Here is a 27470-nt window from a genome sequence, read left to right on the forward strand (position 1 = left end):
TAAGTTTCATCATAGACCGACAATGGAACAACAACTTGATTGATAGGGCCTGTGTTTTCCAGACTTTCGGTTTCTTACCAGGACAACATAGGGCCTAAAGGTAGTCAGCTAGAGGTTGTTAATCAACACTTGTATGCATTCATTATTGTACAAATCAATTATGGAAAATGGAACTACCTACTCAGGTGGGAAATTGACCTTGTCAAAACCTCACGCCATACAAACAGTTTCTTCCCTTCCGCTGTTGGCCTCCTCAACAAGGCCAAAGCTCACACTGACTGAATGTCTTTAAAACTTTTTACATTTTGCACTACACTCATTCCTGTAATATTTGTATTTTATATTGTATTTTATATTGTAAATTGGCAACTTATATTTTACTTATTTTATATTTTATTTTAATTGTATTCCACTTAGTATTGCTAGTTTATGTATAGTTAGACCACATATTTAAATTTAAGATTCCTATATGTTTACTGTATGCACCTTCCTGCCAAAGCAAATTCCGTGTCTGTGCAAAATTTCATGGCGAATAAATCCCATTCTGATTCTGATTCTGATTCTTGTGAAGTGAGAGGAACCAAACTACCCCAAGTTCAAAATACAAGATGGCAGGACTGCATATCAACTGTAGATGTAGTTTGACTGTTTGAGCAATTCTTTATATCTCAGTTTATTATCTCCTATAAGTGCGTGAAGGAGCGGTACCACGGGCCCTTCCTGCCTGCTGCTATGAGATTAGACAACCAGCACTGCTCTTAACAGAACACACACAGGACTCAACCACTCTAAATAATTAATGGACACACTTAAAGTAAAATAACTACTGTGCAATATTTATATTTATTTATATTTGGTCTCCATATGCAACTGGTGTTATCTTTTTTGTTTTTTATTATATCTTGTACTAACTTTGTAAATTTTCTATGTATACTTCTGTCCAGTGTGCTGCTGCAATGCTTTAATTTCTCCATTGTGGACAAACAAAGGAATATCTTATCTCAAATGCAACGCAGCATAATAATGCTAGGAATCTGTGTGTGTGTGTAAAAATAACTATGTGTTTAGTTTCACATGATCAACTCAAGAACCGGGTACTCTGCAAAGTTCATCTGCAGGTGACCTTTTTATAATCCAACGGAGTGACGTTGTTTGGAAAAGCATTTAGACATAAAATAATGACAAAATAGATGGCCGCCAGTTTGACTTGCTGTCTTTGCTTTGGACCCATCTTGAGTTGCTGCACCAAAGAGTAAGCTACAGAAGACTTGACTAAGACCCCCAACCTCAATATTCCCCTTCACAGATTTAGATGCACGTTTTCTCCAACTCTGTAAGGATTTAAGGCTGTCCAACTGTCAAATCGGCAAGTTGAAGAATCTAGCATGTGCTGGGTGTACGCATATTCAAATCGGTTTGTGAACTCGGAGAAGTCTAGATAGATGTCAACATGAAGGTCTGTGGAAGGACGTGTGTGAGTCTGTATCAGGGGTGCTGGCCCGTTTGATAAATCAGAACCTAAGTGACACTACTAGCAACTGTAACAAAGTCCTTTCCCCATACAACGTTGTCAACGCTTTATTAAAGAAACACAGAAAGGATTATAGGAAACATTACAATTGAACAGATTGTGTACCATGTGAGTGTGTACCACGTCTGTATGACTGTCAGGCCGAGCAGATGGTTGGACAGTACGTCTGAGAGAGTTTAAAAGTCCATTCGGAGGATCAAGAGTTGTGTGGCTTTAGGAGAGGGACAACCATGGTCGGAAGCACCTGGTTCTGGAAGACAAAGGTCTGAACGTGGCTGAAGACCCAGAGGAAAATAAGCAGCACACTGACGTACTGGATCCAGGCGAGCTTGATGGTCTCCCAGAACCCGGGCCGATAGGTGGGATCCATGTTAAAGAAACACTGTTTTTTTCCATGTCATTTACCCTTGGCGTGCTAGAGGATTCTCTCTCCCAGCTCCTCATCATTTCAATGTTGTCTCTCCTTTAGACACGCCCTTAAAGTCAACATTTACTTAAAATGTACTTAAACATATAACTTTTTTTTTTTTTTTGTGTACACAGCTATAATTGCCAACAGGATGCTGGCATAAATTTTTTGTTGAAAAGAGGGATATGGGATTTGGCATTAGCTAATCAAACAACGAACCTGAAGTAAAATACTGAAGACAGCATCTTCATTGTTACATGAACAATTGTGTGGTTGTCATTAAGGTTGAGCAGATTAATACTGCTGACACAGGCACACACAAACAAAAGGATATCTGATGACCTCCACAGGGTAGCGGATCTCAGCGTTGATGTGAAAGGGAGCGCCTGCCGCTCGTCCTATGGTCCAGACTGGACTAGGGACAGACAGGACCGTGGTCACTGGAAGAAAGAGGGACATCAGGAGTGGACATTATGATACTGTCCATTCAGACATAAATCCTCATGTCCAGTCCTCTCAGATCCGGTTATAGTGTTGATATGGAGGGAGAGCAACCCAGTTATGTACGTTTTAACCATGACATAGATCCCTAAAAGGGGATGACTATGCTAACAACATCAGACAACACTGAGCAGTCTATACTTCTAAAACAATACACAGCTTACAATTTCTTTCTTGATACGAGCCAATAATGTTGACCAGATTATATGTGTTTGCAAAGGGACTGGACCCATCGACTACAGACACCTGCAAAAGAAACAGAATTCAGAACAGTAATGTAAAACCAAATCATGTTTGACTTTGAAAACATTGAGACATGGAACATGGAGGCCAGAATATTACTAATATTAGTACTGTGGGATTGACAGTATTTGCTATGAGCTTTCTTGTCTTGTTATAGAGAATGACAGTTATAAGAATGGTTTGCGTGTATGTGTATGTGTGTGTACATAGGGTGTGTGTGTGTGTGAGCCTGAGACTTAAAATAAATAAGGATGTAAGGATTTTGACACATATACAAAAGGGCCCACAATATGTCCTCACATTGTACACTGTATAGCGTCCGCGGTGTGGCAGGGGGGCCTTCTGCTGCAGACGCAGGTCTCCACTAATGAAGAGCTGAGAGCCAGGGACGGAGGAAGAGTACTGGACATAGGCAAGAGACTGCATCACCACCGTAGACATCCTCTAGAAGGACAGGAGAGAGAGAGAGACAGAGAGAGAGAGAGAGAGAGAGAGAGAGAGAGAGAGAGAGAGAGAGAGAGAGAGACAGAGAGAGAGAGAGAGACAGATGTGGGGAGGAGGAGAGCAAGAGACACGGGGGGGAGGTTGAGAGAAAGAGAGAAGAGAGGGGAGAGAGATGAGAGCAGAGATAGGTGAGAGAAAGAGGTCAAAGATAAAAAAAAGAAGGGTGAGCGACAGTGATGGTAAAGGAAAAGGCCGTAACTGGTAGGAGTTGTAGAGGAAGAGAGAAGGAAGGAGGGAGGCAGGTGAAAGGGATCCAGGGAGGTGGAAGAGAGGACTGTGAGGGAGCAGGAGACAGGGATGGATGAGTGAGGAGAGAGGGATGGAGGTTGAGTACATACAAACAGCTGGTAGGAAAAGGTGAGGAGGAGCTGGACACTGTAGACCTGCTCCTGGGCCTTCAGAGGAAGCTGCAGTTGGAAACTCAAGCGGTCCAGCTTCCCATCCTGGTTCACATCCTCCTCCCGCACCTGCATGTAATAAACAAACACAATAAAGTCTCCAGTCCAGTAAAGGTGTCTCAATACAAGGATACTCTCTGGAGGAGGAGTCATAGAGGGTCCTTACAGACACAGATGGAATCCTGAGGTTTGCTCCCTGCAGGTTGTTGAAGTTAGGAAATGTGCTCCATGCCACGTAGTCTCCACTGGTGCTGGTGGCTGCTACCAGGAGAGTCTGGTACTGGAACCGCACAACCGGCTGCTCCTCATAGGTGCTCCTCTTTACCCAGAATCCTGAACGAGATTAGGACATATTGTAATAGATATCTAGCTACACATCAGTATGGGCTAGCTACATAACAGACAAGGAAGGAAACACAAGGCTAAGTCAACAACGATTGTAAAAACTATATTCATTATGAAAATCTCTAGGAATGAGCGAAGCCAAACATAAAAACAACAACAAAAGCTGAGTGGGTTAGTCTAGAGTCGCGATTACCTTGACTCCTGTATGCAACCAGCAGGGGTGGGATGTATGTGAGGCACAGTACAATAACGATGAACAGCGTGGCTTTTGTACAAACGCTCGTTTTGTAGCGAATTAAAGCCGGATGAGAATATACTTCATAAAACGCCATAACAAGAAGATGAGTGGAAAACGTATTTTTACCACACCCGGGTGGCTTTTTGATCTAAGTTGGCAATGGCACTCAAGCTCTTGCCTATATACAGAATGCAAGCTAAGATTAGCTAGCTAAAAGCTAGTAATGGGCAAACAGATTCCTGCAGATGGCTGGCTACAAACTGGAATAAATCCAAACACAAATCAAAAACTGAAAAGGTATAAAACCACATTTGGACTTGCAATAGCTTTTAATTTGGCCATCAATGAGACTCAGTACAAAGAGAACGACCTAGTACTATCTTCAGATACTCGCCGAAGTCATGCTACCCTTTCTGGGCGGTTTGTAGCTACTTCCGGAAGTTTAGCGTCTGGAGGTTACCATGGCTGCGGCTTGGTCAATGCAGAGCCATGCAGATACTTTTCTATGGCAACAAATCGCTGTCGCCCAAATAGAACATTGGTTCCCCCGCGTGCGCCTCAAAGTGGTACGACCAGAGCATCTCTCCTTAACCGCTTCCTCTGATAAGAGAACCTACCCACTCCACAAAATAGATAGCGAAGTATATGATCGGCCTAAAAGCACATGCTTACATTGATCTTCTGTTTTTACCTTTATAAAAAGAAACGGAAGTATTTCCTTTAGGCTAAAGAGTGGATTCGATCGCAGTGACATCACATTCTTTGGATAGACGGACGTCCGACGCCTTTGCCTGTATACGCGTTGTTTTGTTGTATTTTCTACATGAGATAAACAGTTATATCTACTGCTTTTACTTTCAAGTTCAAATCTTTGTTTCAGCATCACGCCATTGCGTGCTCGTATCTGCAAAAATGAAATGGATGTTTAAAGAGGACCATTCCCTCGGTAAAGGGGTTTTAATTGTTATGTCACATATTTATTGCTGGCGTGCATCCTTACCTGTAGCTAATTCACATGTTTTCTCTGTCAGGCTTCACTGCTAGGCCTCCATCTTCCCTCCTTATAACTGCATGCGCAAGTTTGATTGTGCGGTCCTTCAGCTTCTGCAAGCGCCATTGTTTTTATTGATTACCATACAATGGCTTGCTCTGGGATATGCGAGTCCCACTGGTTACAATTGCATGAACCTGGGAAGGGCATGCAGAGCTAATATCTTACCAAGCGTGCAAGTAGAGCCAACTCAGAGATCCCCAACACTTCAAACACACATTTACTGGGTTCAACATCGCCAATGTCTTATCGATATGACTTTATCACAGCATTGTGACAGTTCCAATTATTAACAACCGTTCCTGTTCACATTGTATATTTGCCCCACTGTCCCCGGTGTAGGGCTTTGCATGCACAGATAGACCTTAAATTAGAGCTGGTATCTGGGCTAATGAAGACTGTGGCTGCACTTTGGAGAGAACCTCCCAGGAGAACCTTATCCTTATTGGTCTGGAGCTGGGAGGATGATGATGGTGACACTAAAAACGTCAGAAGACAGGCACCAGCTCTCTATTGCCCTGCTAAAAACCCACTTTGAAACAGAACCTCTTTTCACCTCAGATTTTGTCACAGTGGCAAACGAAGGAGATGATTTATGATATATTTTAGATTGGTGGTGGTTAAGAATAGGGAAAGAACGTGTGTGTGTAAAACAAAGAAGAAAGTGTACTTTGTATTGCTCTGTCGCCTATACTGAGCTTATACCGAGGACTGCATTACTGTATTGGGTGGCCACAGTATGTGACTAGAGTGGATTTTCAGGCCTGACGAGGGTTGGGTAGATTCCTGACTGATTTCCAGTAATTTGTTATCCAATTGTACTGTATCTAAAGGCAGGAGATAAAACATTTAGGGTAGGGTTGACTTGTTTTTCCTCTAACCCTGTGTCATTCCTCTCCTGCTTTCTCAGAACACAGAAGTTTGGAGTCTGCCAAAATAAGAAACAAGTATCCTGATAGAGTTCCGGTAAGTGACAATGTAGATAAGATAGAGGCAGACAGACTGCATAGGCAGACTGGCAGAGTGACATTGATGAAGTGGTAGTCAGTGTCACTATTTGCCTAGGCTGTGCAGTATTGACGTGCTGTATGTATTGAGGGGAGTAACCACCTGCAGGGAGAGGATTTAGGTTGGGAGGATGTGAGTCGTGTCGACAGTAGAAGAAAGGTGGGGTGCTTGGACATAGCATGCTAATAGGGAGAGTTCAGTACATTCAATACAATCCTAGAGATGGCCGTTGATTGTTTTCAGATCATCTGTGAAGACAAAGGTTACCAGGTTACACTGATACACTGATACAGTTAGACTGATACAGAACTTCCACCTAGGCCCCCACCGTCTATACCCAGTGTGGGCACCAGCTTGGCATGTCTGTTAAGCAGGCACGTGGCTGCTAGGTTGTACTGACCTCAGAATGACAGGGCTTTCTGTGTGGTAGTTGGGGACCTTTGTGTGGCCATAAAAGCCCAGGAAAGTGATCCCTGTTCTGGGATCTCAGGCTTTACCTGCCTAGTGGGACAACTGATGTTGATAAAAGAAAAAAGACAGAAAGCGATCCTGACAGAAGCCCACATTTTCTCTATGCTATACATACATGAGCGTATGTACACACATACTATACTGTACGCCAGCTAGCAAGAATGTTATTCAGACTGGGGACCTTATCAAATAAAGACTATATACATTGGGCTTAGTGTGTGTGCGTGTGAGACTGTATGAGTCTGTGTGTCAATGTCTGTCTGTGTATTAATGTCTGTCAAATGTTTCAGGTGATAGTGGAGAAGGTCTCCGGCTCTCAGATAGTAGATATTGATAAGAGGAAGTACTTGGTCCCCTCGGACATCACTGTCGCCCAGTTCATGTGGATCATCAGAAAACGCATCCAGTTGCCCTCAGAGAAGGCCATCTTCCTCTTTGTGGACAAGACAGTCCCACAGTCTAGGTGAGACTGGTCTACGGTGTACCTCAGCATCTCAGCATAGTGTTCTCATCACTGTCCCAGTGATCCCACTACCCCTGCAGCGAGGGAGAAGGGGAAAGGGACAACAGAGTGTGGATTTGTGTAACTGGACACTGGGAAGTAAGTTTCATAAGTGTGAAAGGAATCCCCTTGTGAAAGGGGGCATAGTCAAGCTAATCCTCCTCCACTTACACTCTCCACCAATCACGGCATCATCCATCGACAAAGCCCAATCACGTTGGCCTCACACACATTCAGCCATATGAATTCACGGTCTGATGGCTTATCTGCCTTTGATAGAAACACATACTTAGCACACAGGAGTAGTTAAAAAGGCCATGAAATACAATCCACATAACGTGATAGATTCTCTGTAGTGTTTACCAGCGCTGTGAAAGATAATCTTACAGAATCATTCATTACTCAAGGTTTCCAACTACGGAATGTGTGTTGTAGGCACATTTACAATGTAAATATACATTCCGTAGTTGGAAACCTTGCGTAATGAATGTACAGATTTATTTTTTCTTTGTGTTCTAACAATGGCAGATAAGCCATCAGACGGTGGATTCAGATGATTGGTTGTGTGTGAGGCCAATGCGATTGGGGTGTAGATGGATAATACCGCGATTGGTGGAGAGTGCGAGTGGAGGATTAGCGTGGCTATGCCCCCTTTCACATGGGGGTTTCTTTCACACTGATAAAAACGTACATCCTAGTGTCCAGTTACGTATGTGGATACCCAAGGTTTGGTTTTCTGTGTCACCTGTGCATCTGTATCAAATGCATGTCATGTTTGTATGCGTGTGCATTTGTGTGCAAGGTTGACAGCAGACGTGTGCATGTCTGTGTTCTGGGAAATGTACACTGAACGTGTGCTTTGTGCGGGACGTTTTTTGTGTAGCCTGACCATGGGGCAACTGTACGAGAAGGAGAAGGACGAGGATGGCTTCCTCTACGTGGCGTACAGCGGAGAAAACACCTTTGGATGCTAGACACCCTGCACAGCTCCAGGCTAACCTATATCAGCACACACCGTCTAACCACCTAATCACCCCCTCCTCTTTTGAAGACAAGCTTGATTGTACCATATAGACAATTATGTTTTAGAGCTTCTTCAGACTGACCATGTTATGGATGCTTTGGGCTATTACAGTACTTTCAGGTGAAATGTCTGAGTATTAATATAGTTTAATAAATGAGTTGCGTAAATGGTATACAGAAATATGTTGTTTGATCTGTTTACAATAATATCTTAAAAAATTATTTATGGAGAATTTTCAATACTTCAAAAGGTAAGGTAGCTGGATGACCGAACCAATAAAAACTATAAATCTGTTTCTTTATTGACTTATTGATGCATGCATTCAGCACACGAATCTGTACAGAATATGTTATCCTGAGACAGTGATCATGCCACATGCATGCCCAAAGTTGTTCAGTAGTGAGTACATGCTTATAGGCTAGTCTCCCTATGTGAGCCAGACCAACAGTGACACCATTGTTCAGATGGGATCTTATCACATTCTGGCATTCTAACTCTCATAGTCACTACAGCTGACCAGCTTGCTCTGGGTACCATCCTCAGGGCCTCTGCACTACTGTAGGCCCTGGGTACAGAAAAGATCCTCAACATGACGATCCATCTCATCCAGGCCCGAGCAGGTCCAGCCAAGACAAGCAGCTGTCCTTCCTGGGAGGCAGAACATGTGTTTTCAGTTTGAACAGCAGCAGGTTGCGGTCGCTGGGGTCAGAGTTGATTTCAGTTGAACATCAGCAGGTTGCGGTCACTACGGGGCCACAGAGGGAAGGCCTGACAGCGGAGCAGGTGCCAGGCATCCTGGTAGGAACCAGCCGCCTCCTTATAGTCCCAGTATGTCTGGAGCTCCTTCCCTCTGCACATGGTTCAGAAAACAAAAGTAACAATGGCAACAAAAGCAGTGCGAAATGAGAACTCATATCTGTCTGGTATTACATCCCCATGTACAGTATCTCCTTCTCAGCTCAGTCTTATAGGGTTTAGGTGTTTAGGCGTTAGAGGTTTGGTACAGACCTTGTGCCTAGGGTGTAGGCCTGTAGGGCTACATGTGGCTAACCATGTGACTGCAGAATGGACCGTGTGTCTCCATGTGTGTTTGTGAAAATGTAAATCAGGATCTATATAATCTATGGGTTGAATAGACTTGTAACTTAAGCTATTCCGATGTGGGAATGAGAGCACACTCAAGTGGACGAACAATACACTTTACAAACTTCTCCTTTACAAACACAATGAAAACATTCAAGTGTCGTAAACACTGCCGCTCATTTTGACACCAAGAGATTTAGCCCAGTCACTCTGTGAAAGGGTGCCAATGTGGCAGGAAGCAGGGGGACAGCGAGGGAGGCCGGAGGCAGAAGGCAGGGAGGCAGGGGGAGGTAGAGGGAGAAGCAAGGCAGGATCAGGTTAACAGGTGACACGAGGAACAGAGGGGGGTCTGTTTCCGTGAGAACAGATCATCATTCACTCACTGTCTCTCACACACATACACACACAAACCCAAAGGAGGACAAGTACCTGAGGGTAGGTGGGAGTTGGAGCAGTTGGGTTGCAGCCTGAAGAGCCAGGAAGGAGTGGAACAGTTCCACCTTCGAGATCAGAGACCTGCAGGTGGCCAGAGCAGTGGATCACAACTGTGTTCTGTGCGTTATGCTAGCTTTGACAGTGATTGGTCGGTGATACCTAGCTTTGACAGTGATTGGTCGGTGATACCTAGCTTTGACAGTGATTGGTCGGTGATACCTAGCTTTGACAGTGATTGGTCGGTGATACCTAGCTTTGACAGTGCCCAGAGCCTTCTTGGTGACACCATGTTTATAACCATTAGCGGTGACATCTAGTGGCTGGTCCTGGACAAGACACCAACTTATAGCTGGGAAAAGATAGGAGAGAAAGAGAGTGAGTGATTATAGACAGAGCTGGCATTGTTAGTTCCATAAGCGTTGCAGCTGAAACAGCTGTAGAGCAGAACCATGGACAACAAAGGCAACATTTACTGAGGATTCAGTGAGAATGAGCAGCAGTATCACAGATATAAGGGTGGGACAATAAGAAGAGAGAAGGGGAAGCTAAACACATATTTGCCACATTCTCCTCCTACACACAGACACACACACACCTGACTGCTCCACCCACCAGCTCCGCAGGGAGAGATGTGGCCCTGTGTAGCCAGGTGGCTGCTCTTTGCCTGGCTGTGAGGGAACTCCAGGCTGGACTGCTGCAGCTCTGGAGGCCGGAAGCTGAAGCCCTCAGGCAGGCCGGTCACCATGGAACACCTACACAGCACAGGAGGTCATCACCCTAACAACCCCAGCTCTCTAAAAACTCTCTACATACATAACTGTCTCGGTTTGGGATAGTTGTAATTGCACCCATGGATGGTGAAATGTCTGTGTTAACATCAAGGGTTACTGTGGTTTCACTCTGACTTCTGGTTTCTTTCTCTTTCCACTCAGTATTGTGCCCAGTGTGGGGGCTCACCGGGTGAGAGGGCGTACTACCACGGTGGCTGGCCTAGACATGGGTGAGCAGAGCACTTGGCCTTCGCCAAGGCTGGCTTCGCATGGCTGACGACTGCTCCTGGCTGCCTTGGAGGAATGACAGCAGTATGGGAAAATGCAAAGGACTCCACCCCCCCCCCCATCCCACCCCGCCGATGGAAATGTGCGTGTTTTCCTGGTGTCCTCCACTCCCTGCACATGTGTTTGTGTCACACTGTGAATACTGCTGAACAATTCTTCTTTTTTGCATCACCACAGAGGCCTGGGTTCGATTCCAGCCCAAGCCATTTCTTACATATCCTTCCCTCTCTCTCTACCCTATATTTCCTGTCACTCTACACCATATCCATCCCGATAAACAGAAATGCATAAAAATGTATTCAAAACAAATTATTATACCACCTCCACCCTACTGCGAGGTCAGAGTCTCACCTGGTCACCAAGGCTCGGTGCATGGCCTCAGAACTGTAAGGACAACTCCCTACAACCACAGCACTGAAGTACAGCGCCCCCTGCAGATAGTGGGTGAGAAGTGCGCCCTGGAACCCCAGCACCGCCCAGCGAGCTAACTTGTCACTGCAGGAGAGAGACAGGGTGGGCTCTCCACGACCAGGCTTCACCCGGAGGCCCCCCGTGAGGTGGTACCCAGCCCCGGGCTGGAGGGGGTCTGCTGGGCCTCCAGGGACACACTTGGCCCCAGTCCGATGGATGTCTGGGCCCACTGGGGCCTCGGCGCTGGCAGGATGGGGTAGCGGATTGACCATGGAAACGTCTCGCTGCTCTCGCCGTTCCGAGTCAGCACATCCCACACCGCTCTCGACCTTGTCTAACGTCTCCACCTCTAATCGTGGGAGCTTTTTGGTTCTCTCGCCCGGCTCCTCGTTTCTGCGCTTCAGAGCTCCTCCTTCTGCGACCTGATTGGTTACTTCAGAGGGGTCGTCTCTTGTAATTGGTGGGCAGGGTTGGGATTGACTGTCAGTCATCATGGGAATGATAGAGGCATCTCCACCTGAACACAAACACCAGCATTCAGCACATGGCACACATAAACATACTAGTTGTAAAATACAGTAACAGTGTCTGTAAGACTGAATGCAGTATGCACGCATCCAACACGAAGGTGGCCTGTACTGATGGTCCTCCATCAACACTGACTCACAGGGAGTGTGACTGGTGAAGAAGAGGAAGGACACCCCAGGAAGGAGCCTCCAGCTGCCCTCGTCTGCGTGAGTGAACACAGAGCTGCCCTCGCCGCACGCAGCCCGGCGCAGCTGCTCCATCAGGTACCTAGACAGACACGGCCCGTTACAGTATGTCTTCACTCACATTTGACTCACTTAGCAGATGCTTTGCTCCAAAGCAACATACAATTCGAATAGTGCACGTGGAGTATGGCATTGTACTATGTGTGTTTATACTGGATATACACACACACATATAATCTATATCTATAATCTATATAATATCTATTTTTCAAGTGTCCTGGCCGTATTACATTAGAGTGCAACAAAAAGTCAAGTTTGTGGATGCAGTTTTTTTACGAGACAGTGGTACAGAAGGATCTTGAGGTTAGAGGCTATACTGCAAAGACAGGCCCCGTTAGAGGCTATATTGCATGTGGTTAAGGTATTAACATTAACATGCATGGAGACACACATGCAGACACACATGCAGGCAAGGACACACATGAAGGCAGGCATCTAAAGACAACCACAGACAGACAGGGAGGAAAGAAAGGGCTAGACACATCCTCTCACCTAACACAGCCCCGTCTGGCAATCACCTCTGCGTGGCTGTCATTCAGCACATCTCCTGAGGGGGGAAGTCAGAGATTAGGGTGAAAATGAGACGTGTGCTAACAGGTACCCAGTGCTCATGTTGGTTATTAGGATTTATTAGAAGTTCTGACTCTGTGCCTTGGTGTGTATATGCACTGAGAAGATGCAAACCCTTTGAGCTCATAGCTGAACGCCCGATACATTTGGTACCAGTTCCAAGAGACACCACCTCTTTTTTAGCTGTGAGGGAGAAAGGACCGTATTGTAATCGCTATCAAATCGAACAAATTACTATGATGTTTATGACAACTTGTTTGTGCCCCAAGGTAGGTTAGCAATGGCGTAAACCCATGAAATCCATGGTAAAGTCCTAACCCGTGGAATGGCAAGGGGACACGGTCACTTCGACTACAGCGGCTAGCAAGGTCCACTCCCTTCCCGGGTCAGGCTTTCCTCGCTTGGGTAACGCGTTGAAATGGTCGTAGCATAGAAGAGCAATTTCATCGGGTGTCCACATCCCCATCGTTAGTTAGTTCCCACGTTCTAGTGAGCGGGCTAGTTTCAACTACATTCTCAATCGGAAATCTTCCGGGTCAGTTTATTTGGAACGTCAAAATAAAAGCCCGCTATAAATCAATCGGATAGCCTGTTTACTATAATTGTAAATATATTATATGTATTTAGAGAAACATATCTACTCATTAGGCTACCCTCCGTTGAATATAAAGAATAACTGAGGGTCAGGGAGGGTTAGGGTCGGGGTCAGATTCTGAAGTCTGACTGTATGTAACAGGGCTCTCATGCATCCGCCGTGACACTCATGCTCTCGCGCAAAACCTTGTATTTCTCATGCTGAGAATAAAGGCTTAACTTGTCCTGCTATACAATTATTGGACGAAGCACAGGAATACGGAGGTAAGTTTTTCAGCAGAGTTGAGCACTGTCTGGAGTTAATGCCACCCAGAGCCATAGAAAAAGGCTATGGCTCTGATGCCACCTACCAGCAGGGGCGTAGCCAGGACATTATTTTTTGGGGGGCCAGCTCTGGCCAGTCTTTTATTTGGGGTGGCACTTGATTATCAAAAACTAAAATGTTAAAACTCACACACTGCATTACTCAGAGCAGCAGTTTTCAAACGGTATCCAGTGGTTAGCTGCTAGTCTCCATTGAAGCGCTGTCAGAATGCAGGCATGATGGTTTGCCTCTTGCGCTCTTGATGGGGGCGTGGCCAAACATGTTGTGAATATGAGGCTTGTAGCGTTTAAAGTAAAGTGTAAAGTGACAAATGACAATATAAGACGACTTAAAAAAAAAAAAAGCATTTATTTCAGCCTTACACCGTTTCTGTTCAGGAGGGTTTAAAACAAAACAAAAAAAAGGTTTTGTGAGGTTGGGGGGGCCGGCAGGGGGGCCATTCTCTGACCAATGGTGGCCCTGGCCACCACGTAGCTACGCCCCTGCCTACCAGCCAATCAGACACACCAGCAGTCCCCCGGTCTCCGGGATTTTTGTACCCTATGTATGTTGACAAATGGTAATCCCGCGACAAACTGTTGATAGCCCAGGCTGGTAGGCTATATAGTCTGAGAACATCGTTCATATATTATGTACACGTGCACAGTCGTAAACCTCATTAGATCTGCAAACATATAAACTCTGTTTAAACTATGAATTAACATTTAGAGATGCAATTCTTACTCTACATAACCTTTTACTTATTAGGACAACTTAGAAAAAGTTGCCCGTTTTATGGCACATTAGCGTTGCTGCTTAACACTCAAACGGGAAACCTCGCATTTAACCTTCTTTCTCTTCAAAATACAAGTCTACCGTTTTGTTTACTCTTTTTTTTTTACGATTGTGCTCATTCACGTATGTATGTCCTTCTTTGCAATCCTGTTATTCGGTCAGACTTTGGGAAGGAATCAGACTTCATAGACGGCGTTAAAGTGCCTCCACGCTGCTTTATTGCCAGAAGGTTAAATCATAGGTCAGCTGCATAGAGCATAATGTGTTACTGAGGGCATTTTAATCTCGATGCTCTCTATCCGAATCACCGATGTCCAAATTGTGTTGCTGACACCACAGGCCATTGGAGCTCGTCAACGAAACTGAATGTGAGGCATTGCCTAACAGGTTCTTTGTGGGACTCGAGAAGCTATAAGAATCCTGTCCAGATAAAGGGCATAACTTTACCTGGTGTTCTATTAAACATACATAAACTGGCCAAATGATGAAATGCTTTTTCTCACAATGACTTTTCAGTCACTGAAAGAGGTATGGGTCGACATGAGTACTTACTCATGTCTTAAAACGCAGGAAAAAAAAACTCACTTTTTTTCAAGATTGGAGTCTCATTTATTTGAGCTATGTACAGGAAAACAGCTGAATGTCACTATTAACAAAAAAGAAAATAATCATCACATCTCATCATTCTAGCCTCTGTTCCAGAGGATACACGCTACTGAAACTGCTCCTCTCACTCACTCACATCGTATCATTCATCTTAAAATGTTCATTTCTCTTCGACAGATATGATATATTTGCTGTAGCTGTGCTGTCCTTGCAATGTGCAGGTGATTTTTATTACTGAAGTTGTCCTGTTCTCTGTTTCTGCTGCGTGCCATGTCAAAGGCAAGATTCTGGGTGAACATAATACTTAGCTGTTGCGACCACACCATCACACTCACGTGCACACTAACAACCCCCAACATGCACGCACACACACACACACACACACACACACACACACACACACACACACACACACACACACACTCATTCATACACCCTTTGTTCCCTTACATCCCTCTCCCAGTCTCAGCTGCAGGTCTCTGAGTTACAGTCCTGGACACACGTTGGAACAGCCGGCCCCACCCACGCACGTACACGCACACTCACGCAACGCACCCAAATAATGACAGGTCTCTGTGCCATGATTAGAACAGGATTTTCGGGAAGAGGATCTGAGTAAAGCAGGAATTTGACCACATTTAGTAAAGTATTGAACGGTTTGATTGGACTACAAGCAGGGTCCCGAATCGGGATGGTTGCTGAATCAGCTGTGTCTGTGCTAAGCTGGAACACGAGTCCTCCTCAGGGTTTGGAGCTGGAATCCCCCCACCCCACTCTGGCCTGCGATGAAGAGAAATAGCCCCCCGTCTGCCGCAGGAGATTCAAGATTCAGAAGGACAGATGACGGGAGAGTTCATATTATTCACTGTGATTAACAAAAAGAAAAAGGGGGGGAAAGAAAAACAAGCTATCTGCATAAATGACTCTTCCCTCACTCCTAACTGGAGACCCCCACCGCCCACCTCCCTCTCTTCTCTCTCCCTTATTCCTGTCCGAAGCCCTCCGTCTCCTCGATGGCAAACAGCAGCTTCTCTCGGAGCTGCTCCAGGCTCCTGTAGGGGGGCAGGTCCAGGCGGTTGAAGCTGGGACAGAGGGAGACACAACAAGTAGAGGTCAGGTGCACAGCCCGGGCTCGGCAGACAGAATCTTCCCAAGGTGACGCTGCTGGGTGTGGATGGGGAGGGGTGGAGGTCTGCTGGGTGTGGATGGGGAGGGGTGGAGGTCTGCTGGGTGTGGATGGGGAGGGGTGGAGGTCTGCTGGGTGTGGATGGGGAGGGGTGGAGGTCTGCTGGGTGTGGATGGGGAGGGGTGGAGGTCTGCTGGGTGTGGATGGGGAGGGGTGGAGGTCTGCTGGGTGTGGATGGGGAGGGGCTGGGTGTGGAAGGGGAGGGGCTGGGTGTGGAAGGGGCGGGGCTAGAGGGTCTCACCAGGTGTGGCTTCTTGGAAGCCATGTCTCCTTCCCCACCTTGTCTATACAGAACTTCTGGGGTCCGTTGCTCCCTGTGGTGAAGAGAGGAGGAGGAGAAGGAGGGAGGGAGGGGAGGTGGTGGGGTGAGGAGAAGCAGAAGAAGGAGAGAAGAAAAAAGAGGAAGAGATATAGTTTGGTTAGTTGGTCACTAACATTTTTACATTGTACTAATTTAGCAGACATCCAAAGCGACACACAATAAGTGCATAAAGTAGAGAACAGCATCATCAAGGACCATAAGTGCAGAGTTCTAACAGTATTTCAGAGGTTAGTGCCATGGACGATCTACTACTAATGCTTAGTTAGTTTCTATGGATTAGGTTTATTTAGTTAAGGTGAGTTGAATTAAGCGTTATGAATTCAGCGTTAGGAATTACCTATCAGCTCAGCAAAGCCGCCTACAGGCAGGCGACAGGTCCCTGTGACGAACTGGAGGAGACGAATCCTTTTCTCATTGTCCATCTCCTTCACTACCTGAGGACACACACACACACACACATCACACATACATCAGCCCTCAGCGCCCACACGCACACACACACACACACACACCCCACATCTTGTGGGTCACACACCCTCACACACCTGCCAGAACCAGTGGATCTGCTTGCTGTTCTTAGTGTAGTGTCTGTAGATAGTGTTCTTCTGCCAGTCACTCAGGTCAATCTCCTGCATCCCACACAGCATCAGCTGGAACAGAGGAGGAGGACAGTAGAGGGTGAAGCCAGAGCCAACACGCCAACCCAACCCATGGATCGATGAACAAAGCTCACCTCCGACCCCCTAACCTTCGACCCCCTAAACTCCGACCCCCTAAACTCCGACCCCCTAACCTCCGACCCAGACCTCCGGACTCACCTCCAGCTCCTTCTCGTCGAAATAGCGAAGCCACTCCAGAGGCACCACCTCGTTGAAGCCGTCCAGGAAAGCTTTGGTCTGCTCCTCCACCCCTCGTGTGAAGCGCCAGTCAGTCAGCAGGCTGTATGTGTGTGGGGGGGGGGGGGGGCGGGAGAGGGGGGGCATTTCCTTATCATTCCCCCTTCTTATGATGCACTGACAGCCTAAAGTGGGGGAGCGGGCGGTACCAAGCCACAGGCGCGGGCGGAGAGAGAGGAGGGTACCTGATGTATTCGTCCTTGTTGTCCTGGGTCACCAGCTCGTCCTCCCCGTCGTCCTTCAACTGGTGCGTGGACACCTTGCCCAGGATCTCCATGTCCTGGGCGAAGTACAGCTCCACCCCGCACTCCTCCAGGCTGTTCTCCCTGGGGCACACGGACACACGCTCGGGTCAATGAACGCCGCCGCGCATGCATGCGTGGCGCTCAGAGACGCGCCCACACACACGCACACACACTGATACCCCGTCCGACACGCACGTTCAGTGTAGAGATGTGATCTGCTGTCATACTTACTTGACCCACATGATGGAGTTGTAGAACTCTGGGTCGATGGACTCCAGGTCCTTCAGAGTGGGCTTCTTGTTCAGCATGCGTTTATAGAAGGGCAGAGTGAAGCCTGTGTCGATGAACTTGCCATGGTACAAAGCCTGTCAACAGAACCGGACCAGAACCCTTATCAGTACCTATGTAGCTGATTAGGAACAGCCCTTTAAAGACCACACAGTGCAAGACTAACAGAAAAGTTGAACAAGACATTAAAACAGACACAGACACACACAGAGTTTGTCATATCCTGTGTAGACCAAGCTGGAGTGTTCAGACTGTGAGTCACTCAGAAGAGAGGGTCTGTGTTGTTGTTGGACCCTGACACACTGCTGCCTCGGTCTGAGACACTGCTGCCTCGGTCTGAGACACTGCTGCCTCGGTCTGAGACACTGCTGCCTCGGTCTGAGACACTGCTGCCTCTGTCTGAGACACTGCTGCCTCTGTCTGAGACACTGCTGCCTCGGTCTGAGACACTGCTGCCTCGGTCTGAGACACTGCTGCCTCGGTCTGAGACACTGCTGCCTCTGTCTGAGACTACGCTGCCTCTGTCTGAGACACTGCTGCCTCGGTCTGAGACACTGCTGCCTCGGTCTGAGACACTGCTGCCTCGGTCTGAGACACTGCTGCCTCTGTCTGAGACACTGCTGCCTCGGTCTGAGACACTGCTGCCTCTGTCTGACACACTGCTGCCTCGGTCTGAGACACTGTTGCCTCGGTCTGAGACACTGCTGCCTCTGTCTGAGACACTGCTGCCTCGGTCTGAGACACTGCTGCCTCGGTCTGAGACACTGCTGCCTCTGTCTGAGACACTGCTGCCTCTGTCTGAGACACTGCTGCCTCTGTCTGAGACACTGCTGCCTCTGTCTGAGACTACGCTGCCTGTGTCTGAGACTATGCTGCCTCTGTCTGAGACTACGCTGCCTTGTTGGTGACTCTGCTGCCTCTGTTGGTGACTCTGCTGCCTGTCTGTGACACTGACTCCTCCACCTCAAAGCCTGTTGCGTCTGTCTCAGAGACTCAGCTGCCTCTGCGGTTCTAACTGAACCTGCTCCCTCACAAGGGAGGGAGAGGGCAATATGAGGCATTAGAGGAAAAGTTTATGGAACAAAGAGTGAGTCGACCCATGGACCCAATAGTGAGTACAAGTCGAAGAGAGTAGTGTGAGAGAAAGACATTCGTCTGTATAAGGGGAGTTAGTTGACTACATTTTAAGACTAAATATAGGCCCTGGTTGGCGGTGTGGGATGGGTGGGGCAGTGAGATCATTTTCTGAGGGGGTGCAGGGGCTGTTGCTTTTGGGGCCTCTAGCTTCTGGATATTGTCCCAGAGAGAGTTAGGCTTGGCAAGGAGAGCGGTAGGGAGGAGGGGGAAGGCTGGTGTCTAAATAGAAGAGATTTCTTCACACACAGTACCTACATACCCAGCGCTCTCAGAGATCCATGTCGAATCTAAATACACACCAACTAATAACCTTCATTAGCAGCAGGTCACTCCGGTCAATCATGCTGTTTAAAAACCAGATACATTCGTGCTAGCAGAATGCTCGACCCATTCCAGGAGTAGCTGGTGTGAGCATGGTCATCCATACTGAACGACACTCTCCAGAACTTGAAACGAAGCTCACCATGGCGATAAAGCGTCCAATGAAGCGGAAGTATGTGAGATGGTCAGGATTGATGGAGGAGGCGGGGTTAATCTGGAGGCAGTAGTTGTTCTTGCCGGCGTATTCAAACAGACAGTACATGGGGTTCAGAACCTCATGGGACAACAGGAAGAACCATTCCCTAGAGAAGCAGAGAACAGGCATTACTAATCCAGAGAAATATACATGATTAATCAACAATGGAGACTGCATATTTAGGGGATTCCTAATCATTATGAAAGAGCATAAATGCTTAAGCCCTCTGTGACATGCTTGCGTGTAAAAAGGGCTATACAAATACATTTGATTTGATAAATAGAGCCAGACGTTGGTACAAGATTCTTGACAATGACAATTGATTATCCACATTAAACATATGAAAACCAAACAAGCACATGAATACACCCAAAATAATCAGTTACGGGCAAAAAAGCAGACTTCCAACCCTAACCCAACTACTCGCACACAAACAAACACACAAACAAGCACACATATCCCAACCCCTCACCCAAACACATAGAGAGACATGTGACCAGACACAAGGCACAGTGTGGAGTGTACACAGAGGATGAAGCCCGACCACCAATACCCCCTGACCCGGGGGCGAAGGGGTTGCACCAAGGGGGCCGTTACCGGGGGTGACGCAGACACCTCCCAGCATCGCGTCCGTGGTTCTACCCTGTGGTAGAACAGCATGACGTAACCTACCATAGGGTAAAACCACTGGCACGACACTGGAGACAGAGACACAGTCAGACACACACCAGACCAGGCGGAGGACACGTGGGGGGGTGGGAAGGGGTGGGGGGGAGAGAGGATGGAGGGGGATGAGGGGGTGAACGAGGATTTCCCCATTGCCAACACCAAGAGGAGCATGACACACTGTGGATTCAACATCACAACATTACAGCGGCACCACTGAAGACACCAGGGGAGATGGGGCCGGGGGGGCAAGGGGAGAGAGGGGGGCAGGGGAGAGGGGGCCAGGGGGGCAGGGGAGAGGGGGAGAGGCAAGGGGGTAGGGAGCCAGGGAGAGGGGGGCAGTGATGAGGCGAGGCCGACAGGGGAGAGGCAGGACTCACCTGGCTATGCCGCCATAATCAAGCCCCTCCTCCCCTCGCATGATGATGTAAAGTCTCCTACGCAGATCGTAGGCCTTCACATTCATAATCTGTCCGAAAAGAACACACACACACACACACACCACACAAGTTGAGCCACAACCCTATCTAGGACTTTGGGTTGCTAATTCGAATGATGAAACCTACAAACAGCGCTTCTTAGACTTAATGGGGAGGTGGAGTGGCGTGGTTGGCTTCACCTGCTGAAAGGAGTCCTCAAACAGCGTCTGTCTGGAGACTGAGATCTTCACATGACTGGGCAAGGCGTTGGACTGCAGAGACAACACATTCCGTCAGCACCGTGTGCAGCTGCGTATAAAAGCAGTTCAGACGTGCGTGTAGAGAAGAGACTGACGGACGTCTACAGTCGTGTGGCAGCGCAAACGCAGGCAGAACTTACGTGGCACAGGAAACGGAACTGGTGGTATTTCCACCTGAAGCTGCGATCGTAGGCGCCTGGGGATCCACCCTGCCTTGACCTAAACACACGCAAACACAAACACGGAAAAGGAGGGAAGGACAGAACATTGTGTTACACTGCATCAGCAATAGCTGAGTCCCAGTGCAAAGCTAAGCCGAGCCCCGGGGCAGAGTTGAACCCCAGCGCGGAGCTGAGCCCCAGCGCGGAGCTGAGCCCCAGCGCGGAGCTGAGCCCCAGCGCGGAGCTGAGCCCCAGTGCTGAGCTGAACCCCAGCGCGGAGCTGAGCCCCAGTGCTGAGCTGAACCCCAGTGCGGTGAGGAGCAGCACAGTGAGGACTTGAGTGGTGTTCTATGGGAAGTGGTCAGATGTGACGTAAAACGGTCAAAGAACTGGGCCAAGACGAGGAGGTAAGCCTGGGTGTGCAGCTGTGTTAGTACAATCCCACCACTGCACACACACAGACATACACACAGTGTATGTGCCTCGTCAGCAAAAAAAAGAAACCGAGAGGCCCAGAGGTAGAGGGAAAGAAGGAGAGAAGGAGAAAAGGGAGAGAGGTCGAGAAGCAGACAGAGAGAGAGACAGAGAGACAGAGTAACAGAGAGAGAGACGTGGGGTGAAGAGAGAGAGACTAGAATGAAGCGTCCTGGCTCTAGTTGGTTTGGCTCAGGAAAAAGAGACCACAGCATCAGTACGTAGACTCCTAGGGACTGAAGCCTGATACAAGACGTGTCCGTTTCAAACCCTCCATGACCACTCCACTGAAAATATCACATAAGGATCTTTGCCAGTTAACAGATCAGTATAACCTGTGAGCACTCGCACCCCCACCCCCCCACCACACACACACACACACACAAACACACACACAAATAGCTTCAGGAAAATACCCTTTTGCCTGGATACTCGTTATAGTATCCATCTTTCTGACTTGACTATATAAGGAAGAAGGATTCAAGTGTGTTTTCAGGGAGAGGAGTGTGTCGGCTCGCAGAAGTGTGTGCGATTCTTTTCAAACCCCCCCACCAAAATAAGTCTGGATTTTATTTATTTTTTTGAAAAAAAAATTAGAAATCAAGGCTGGACTTCCTGGTTTGCTGGGTGTGCTGTGTATGTCACATGATCACATACATCAACCCCTCCTACCACAATACACATGACCTCATCAATGCTGACCTCATCTGTGGTGATGCAGGGCTCACTGGGGGGGCGACCAAATGTTCAAGTAAAGGTTGAATGAGATGGATCGGATCATGGTCCGTCTGTCTGTCTGTCTGGTCTGTCTGGGTGGAGATATTTACCCTGCCTCAAACCCAGGACGCGGGTCTTTAAAGCTGGTGGTGCGTGAGTTGTGATCCACAAAATATGGGACTCCCTCGGCGGTGTACTTCATCTCCCAACCTGGGGGCAGGGGGGGCTCCTGGATCATCCTGAAACAGGGAGAGGGCAGTGAGCAGTGCCCCCCAGGGGGCTCCTCCCCAGACTAGGCACACGTGTCTGACCCCCATCACCCCCATCCCCCGCACCTCCCCCCCTACCACAGCCCTGACCCCTGACCCCTGCTCTTCCTGACTAGGCTGAATGGCTTCTTTGTGTCGTTTCCCTTTTTCTCCCTCCAAACTAGGAGACGTCCGCTTGATTTCTTTTTGGGGGGGGGGTTTGCCTGAAAGTTGCACGGCAGCTCCACGACTGGACGTCCTATCTGTTGTCCAGGGGGCTGCGTGCTGGACTGAAACGAGCGCACGCGCGGTAAGAGCCTGCAACTGTGGAGCTCTGTCCCTTCCTGTTGTGGTATCTGAAAGCTAACATCAGGGCCAGTAGGATACGAGTGTATGTGTGAGGACTAGCTTAGCCTGGCCCCTCGCTGCCTTCTGGGCTTAGGGGGACAGAGGGTGGGTGGGTGGGTGGAGAAGGCATCGGGGAGGGAAAAGGGCAGAGGAAGAGTGGAAGGCATTGGAGGGGGAGGGAGATAAGGGGAGGTTGAGGAGGATGGCAAACATGAGTGAAAGGACGCGAGGAATTCCTCGTGGAGCGGGTGGACGTGCCCTGGGCAAAGGGAGTGCTCTTACGGGGTGAATGGGTTCACCTAACGGGGTCTGATCAGCGCGACGATCAGATCTTTCTCCAAACCAGCCGTCTTGATCGTCTGTGAGGTTTCTAAGCCCTTCTATTCAGTCAGAAGAGAGACACACTGTCTGCCCCAGCCACACAGAGCCCCCCCCCCCCCAGCCCCCCTGAGAACACACACTAGCAGTAGTGTGTGTGTGTGTGTGTGTGGTTGAAGAGTTGGGCCCTTGGACGCCACCAGAACTGAGCAATGTATGACAGCGTCTCAGACACATGTGATGGCATACGGCACAGACTCACACACACGCACACACACACAGGATTAAGAAGAGAGAGAGGCTCACCCTTGGGTTCTTGGATCTTCCCATTGCGTGGTTCGCGTGTTGTGGTTGACAAAATACACCCTGCCGTTGTCCTGCCTTTTCTCTGTAGGAGGAGGTAAAACGAGACGCCTAGTTAGGACCGCACAGACGCTCGCCCCGGACAGGAGAGAGATCGGCGTCGACTGGCCGTACGTGCCGGACAGACAACGACACACACATGACTACAGCTCCCGGAGTGTGTGGATCTGAGTTCTGAGTTCTCTGCGCAGTCTACCACGGAGGAGACAAGAAGAGGAGGAGGAGGAGGAGGGAGAGGGGGGCGAGTGAGCGGGTGGATGAATCTGGCGACGCTGATTGAAAACTAACGGGTTCGTGTGGCATTTCTCTCCAGCTTGTTCCAAAATACCAGGATCACCTCAGCCTCGACCTCTTCATCTGGCCTCTGCAGTGTGTGGGCGTTTGTGTGTGCGGACGTTTGTGTGTGTGTGTGTGTGTGTGTAGGCCGGGCAGCAGAGCGAGGAGTGAGAAACATTCTGCTGACTAATTCATCTTCCCAGCAGCAGCTGTATGTGGTCTCTAACAGAGCAGGATCACACACTAGTGTCCTCTCTCCCCAGACCTGGTGTCCTCTCTCCCCAGACCTGGTGTCCTTTCTCCCCAAGCCTGGTGTCCTCTCTCCCCAAGCCTAGTGTCCTCTCTCCCCAGGCCTGGTGTCCTCTCCCCCCAGGCCTGGTGTCCTTTCCCCAAGCCTGGTGTCCTCTCTCCCCAGACCTGGTGTCCTCTCTCCCCATGCCTGGTGTCCTCTCTCCCCAAGCCTGGTGTCCTCTCTCCCCAGGCCTGGTGTCCTCTCTCCCCAAGCCTGGTGTCCTCTCTCCCCAAGCCTGGTGTCCTCTCTCCCCAAGCCTGGTGTCCTCTCTCCCCAGGCTTGGTGTCCTTTCCCCAGGCCTGGCTATAGGACACTGGTGTCCTCTCCCCAGGAACATCAGATCTCTACACAACCGAACAAGACTGCGGTGAAACTCCAAAATAAATTGAGGAGCAAAAACGCTGACAGATAAAACCTAAGTTCTCTCCTCTAAACTCCCCCCCCCCCCCCCATCTCTCCCTCCACGACCTCAGTCTCCCCTCCGCCATCTCTCTTTCCTCCCCCAATATCTCTCTCTCTGACATCTTGTTCTCATTAACAGGGGTGTGCAGAGGGAGCAGGAACAGTAGCTCACGTTGCAACCCTTACTTCCCCCTACCCTCCCTCCATCCCTTCCCCCTACCCTCCCTCCATCCACCCCTTCTTTACCTCCCCGTTCCCGCGCTTACCTTCGACCATTTGCTTCTCTTGTAAAACGATTTATTTCAATGAGAGCAGCTCTCTCGCTCTCTTTCCCTCCCTCCCTCCATAACGACCGCAAATAAGAGAAAAAGACCTAGAAATTGAATTGACCAAACTGAAGCCTGTGATGTACTGGAGATACCACAGCATGTTATACTGGCGATACCACAGCATGTTATACTGGAGATACCACAGCATGTTATACTGGAGATACCACAGCATGTTATACTGGAGATACCACAGCATGTTATACTGGAGATACCACAGCATGTTATACTGGAGATACCACAGCATGTTATACTGGAGATGCCACAGCATGTTATACTGGAGATACTACAGCATGTTATACTGGAGATACCACAGCATGTTATACTGGAGATACCACAGCATGTTATACTGGAGATACCACAGCATGTTGAAAAGGCATCTTGGTTCAAAGTAGGGAAGCATGCTGTCTGGTGTGGATCCATGTGTTCACTTGGTGAAGAAGGGAATATACCAGATCCATTCTTGTCAATGATGCACGTTGTGTGGGTGTGTGTGTGTGTCGGTGTCTGTGAGGGGGCAATTCACATATTCAATATACATTCTATCAATGAATAAAGCATTCTAATGAAAGAGCAGAACTGGAAACAGGCAGTGCCGGCTCTGTAACTAACCCTGAGTATGTCTTGTCTACTGACAGACCAGCCAGCCTCTCACCGAAAAATGACACACAGATGCACACAAGAAGCAGAACCAGGTCCTGGTTTGTGTGTGTATACATGTGTGTGTGTGTCTCTGTGTAGGTGTGCATGCCCGTTTTCACTGAACACCTACCAGCCTGATTACAAACCAACCACGTTGGTCATCAAAGTAACCATACACACCAACAGGTGGGTACAGGTAACCACGTCAATCTCCTGATCTGACAAACCCTGGACGCGTTCGGTGAAGGTTCCACATGGTGTTTTAAAAAGGTGTGCTAGGGCTGAAGCTAAAGTTGACTACCATCAGTCCTCTCCAGAGAAGATCCTAACCCTGACACACTCCTATCGGTGTGTGTGTGTGTGTGTGTAGGTGTGTGTGTGTGTGTACTCACCCCAGCCTGGGGGCAGAGCTCCCAGAGGGTCATTCTCCACGGGCGCTCCAGAGGGCTGGAGGGAGAAGGAGACAGAGAGTACAGATCCATTAGGCCTTGCTCCTCCGCCGTGGAGCTTCCCGTCGGGCCGCGCTCCTCGTCCCCCTCCGCACCGCCGCCTCCCCCGGCTGCCACAGCGGGAGAGACTCCTCCGCGCTCCGGCACGGCCCCTTCATCGGCTCTCGTTGCCGTGTGACCAGGAGGAGGAGGAGGAGGAGGGACGACAGCAAAACCAAACAGAGGATCAAAAAAAAAGAAAAAAACACTGGAAGCTACAAGAAGCGTCTGAGCCGGGCCAGTTTGGCAGGCGGGGAGCCGTAGAGGACGAGAGAGACGGCGGCGGAGGGGCAGAGGAGGGTGCTCTCCGTAGCGAGGCGACCAGTGGACTGGCCGATGGGCATGCTGGCCGGCTGTATGCCTTCCAAAAACTAAAGCCTCTGTAGGAGGATATGTTAGAAAAAAAATAATATTTATATATAGAAAAAAAACAGACCAAAAAAACAGGCTGTTCCAATGAGATCACTGGCAGGTCCAATGCCCCACCCCTTGTCAGTCTCCCCCCCTCCGCCCTGGCCTGGCACCCCACCCCCACCCCCACCCCCACCCTTATCCTGGAGGGCCCTCCCTTCTTCTAGCGTGGCTGTGAAAGTAGCCAGGGAGGCGTGATGTCTGAATACACTGAGGGAACATTCATGGCTGTTCCAGACTGCCTGCCTGCACCCCCCCCCCCTCCTACACCCCCCCCCCCCCCCCCGCCTGACAAAAGCACCTTTATTCACCCCCACCATGGAAACACTGGAGTTTACTCAGCCTGTGCATACACAGAGGACCAGAGTGAGTAAGTGAGTGAGTGAGTGAGTGTGAGTGTGTGTGTGCACGTTTGTGTCACAGAAACAGAACATGTGTATGGCAAATACAAATTCAATGTGCTCGTCTGTGTTTAAAAGTTAGTGTGTGTGTGTGTGTGCGTTACTGTGTGAAAGCGTGGCGGTGTGTGTATACATACATATATTACCTTGTGTGGAAACACTAGAGATGTTTGTAAGCGGTTAATACCTGGTCTATGATGTTGGTTTAGTGTGTGCGAGTGTGTGTGTGTGTGTGTGGTCATTATGTGGGCCCTGCTGATGTGAGGGCCCATTAAATCATTACCTAGTCAATCACACCAGACAGGCCTGAGGAGAACCACCTTTTACAGAACCACATAACCTTTCCTCACTACACCTTCTGAGGCACACTACACCTTCTGAAGCACACTACACCTTCTGAAGCACACTACACCTTCTGAAGCACACTACACCTTCTGAAGCACACTACACCTTCTGAAGCACACTACACCTTCTGAAGCACACTACACCTTCTGAAGCACACTACACCGATGTATACTACACTTACTGAAGCATCCGACACCACAAACCTGTCAATCACTCACTTATGATGTCATGACGTTTATCACAACACTAATCAGTGGTCTCTTGGTAGCGGTCTGTACACAGTTTCCCAGAATACTTGGTGCCACAAATTGAGCCGTGAAACCAGAAACATGACGGAGAGGGAGAACGGCGCATCATGGAAGTAAAAGGGCATGACTGGGTGTAATTGTGTGTGTGCGTGTCCGCTTGTGTGAGTGTGTGTCACCAGATCAGCAACCAATCAAGGCACAGAACCCACCCTTCTGTGTC

The 27470-nt window shown here is 48.7% G+C and overlaps 5 protein-coding genes across 7 annotated transcripts in view; 1 reads left to right on the top strand and 4 right to left on the bottom strand.

Annotated features, from left to right (window-relative positions):
- Positions 1-1562: 1562 nt before the first annotated feature.
- Positions 1563-4725, bottom strand: tmem231 (transmembrane protein 231). Its single transcript, XM_047034588.1, has 7 exons — positions 4125-4725; positions 3753-3919; positions 3527-3655; positions 2985-3128; positions 2606-2687; positions 2275-2380; positions 1563-1890 (listed from the first exon to the last, which is right to left on the bottom strand). Exons 1-7 carry the CDS (start codon positions 4261-4263, stop codon positions 1728-1730), a joined length of 930 nt encoding a protein of 309 aa, XP_046890544.1. The 5' UTR covers positions 4264-4725; the 3' UTR covers positions 1563-1727.
- Positions 4726-4775: 50 nt separating this feature from the next.
- On the top strand, positions 4776-8450 carry gabarapl2 (GABA(A) receptor-associated protein like 2). Its single transcript, XM_047034589.1, has 4 exons — positions 4776-5115; positions 6131-6186; positions 6990-7162; positions 8085-8450. Exons 1-4 carry the CDS (start codon positions 5082-5084, stop codon positions 8173-8175), a joined length of 354 nt encoding a protein of 117 aa, XP_046890545.1. The 5' UTR covers positions 4776-5081; the 3' UTR covers positions 8176-8450.
- A 55-nt stretch (positions 8451-8505) lies between these two features.
- adat1 (adenosine deaminase tRNA specific 1) lies at positions 8506-13084 on the bottom strand. 3 transcript variants are annotated; one of them, XM_047034585.1, is made up of 9 exons: positions 12874-13084; positions 12670-12738; positions 12478-12532; positions 11880-12007; positions 11153-11729; positions 10356-10495; positions 9993-10092; positions 9738-9824; positions 8506-9075 (listed from the first exon to the last, which is right to left on the bottom strand). In XM_047034585.1, the coding sequence occupies exons 1-9, from the start codon at positions 13019-13021 to the stop codon at positions 8943-8945; spliced, it is 1437 nt and encodes a 478-aa protein (XP_046890541.1). In that variant the 5' UTR covers positions 13022-13084; the 3' UTR covers positions 8506-8942. The 3 variants fall into 3 exon arrangements, with proteins under 3 accessions (XP_046890541.1, XP_046890543.1, XP_046890542.1); XM_047034587.1 differs by lacking the exon at positions 8506-9075 and having other exon boundaries at positions 9744-9962; XM_047034586.1 differs by lacking the exon at positions 8506-9075 and having other exon boundaries at positions 9744-9872; positions 9903-10092.
- A 1749-nt stretch (positions 13085-14833) lies between these two features.
- On the bottom strand, positions 14834-25952 carry wwp2 (WW domain containing E3 ubiquitin protein ligase 2). The gene is made up of 14 exons (XM_047033965.1): positions 25750-25952; positions 23363-23444; positions 22253-22381; positions 20931-21009; positions 20731-20802; positions 20492-20580; positions 19392-19551; positions 17735-17868; positions 17444-17584; positions 17181-17301; positions 16908-17012; positions 16700-16796; positions 16282-16354; positions 14834-15936 (listed from the first exon to the last, which is right to left on the bottom strand). Exons 3-14 carry the CDS (start codon positions 22378-22380, stop codon positions 15837-15839), a joined length of 1299 nt encoding a protein of 432 aa, XP_046889921.1. The 5' UTR covers position 22381; positions 23363-23444; positions 25750-25952; the 3' UTR covers positions 14834-15836.
- The window catches only part of si:dkey-30c15.10 (uncharacterized protein LOC559353 homolog), a 14718-nt gene continuing 9897 nt past the window's right edge, over positions 22650-27470 (bottom strand). Inside the window, exon 22 of the mRNA XM_047033438.1 lies at positions 22650-22680. Coding sequence (XP_046889394.1) covers positions 22650-22680 — 31 coding nt within the window. The remainder of the gene's footprint in view (positions 22681-27470) is intronic.

Source organism: Hypomesus transpacificus, chromosome 14 (assembly GCF_021917145.1).
Source record: "Hypomesus transpacificus isolate Combined female chromosome 14, fHypTra1, whole genome shotgun sequence".
NCBI classification, from domain to species: domain Eukaryota; kingdom Metazoa; phylum Chordata; class Actinopteri; order Osmeriformes; family Osmeridae; genus Hypomesus; species Hypomesus transpacificus.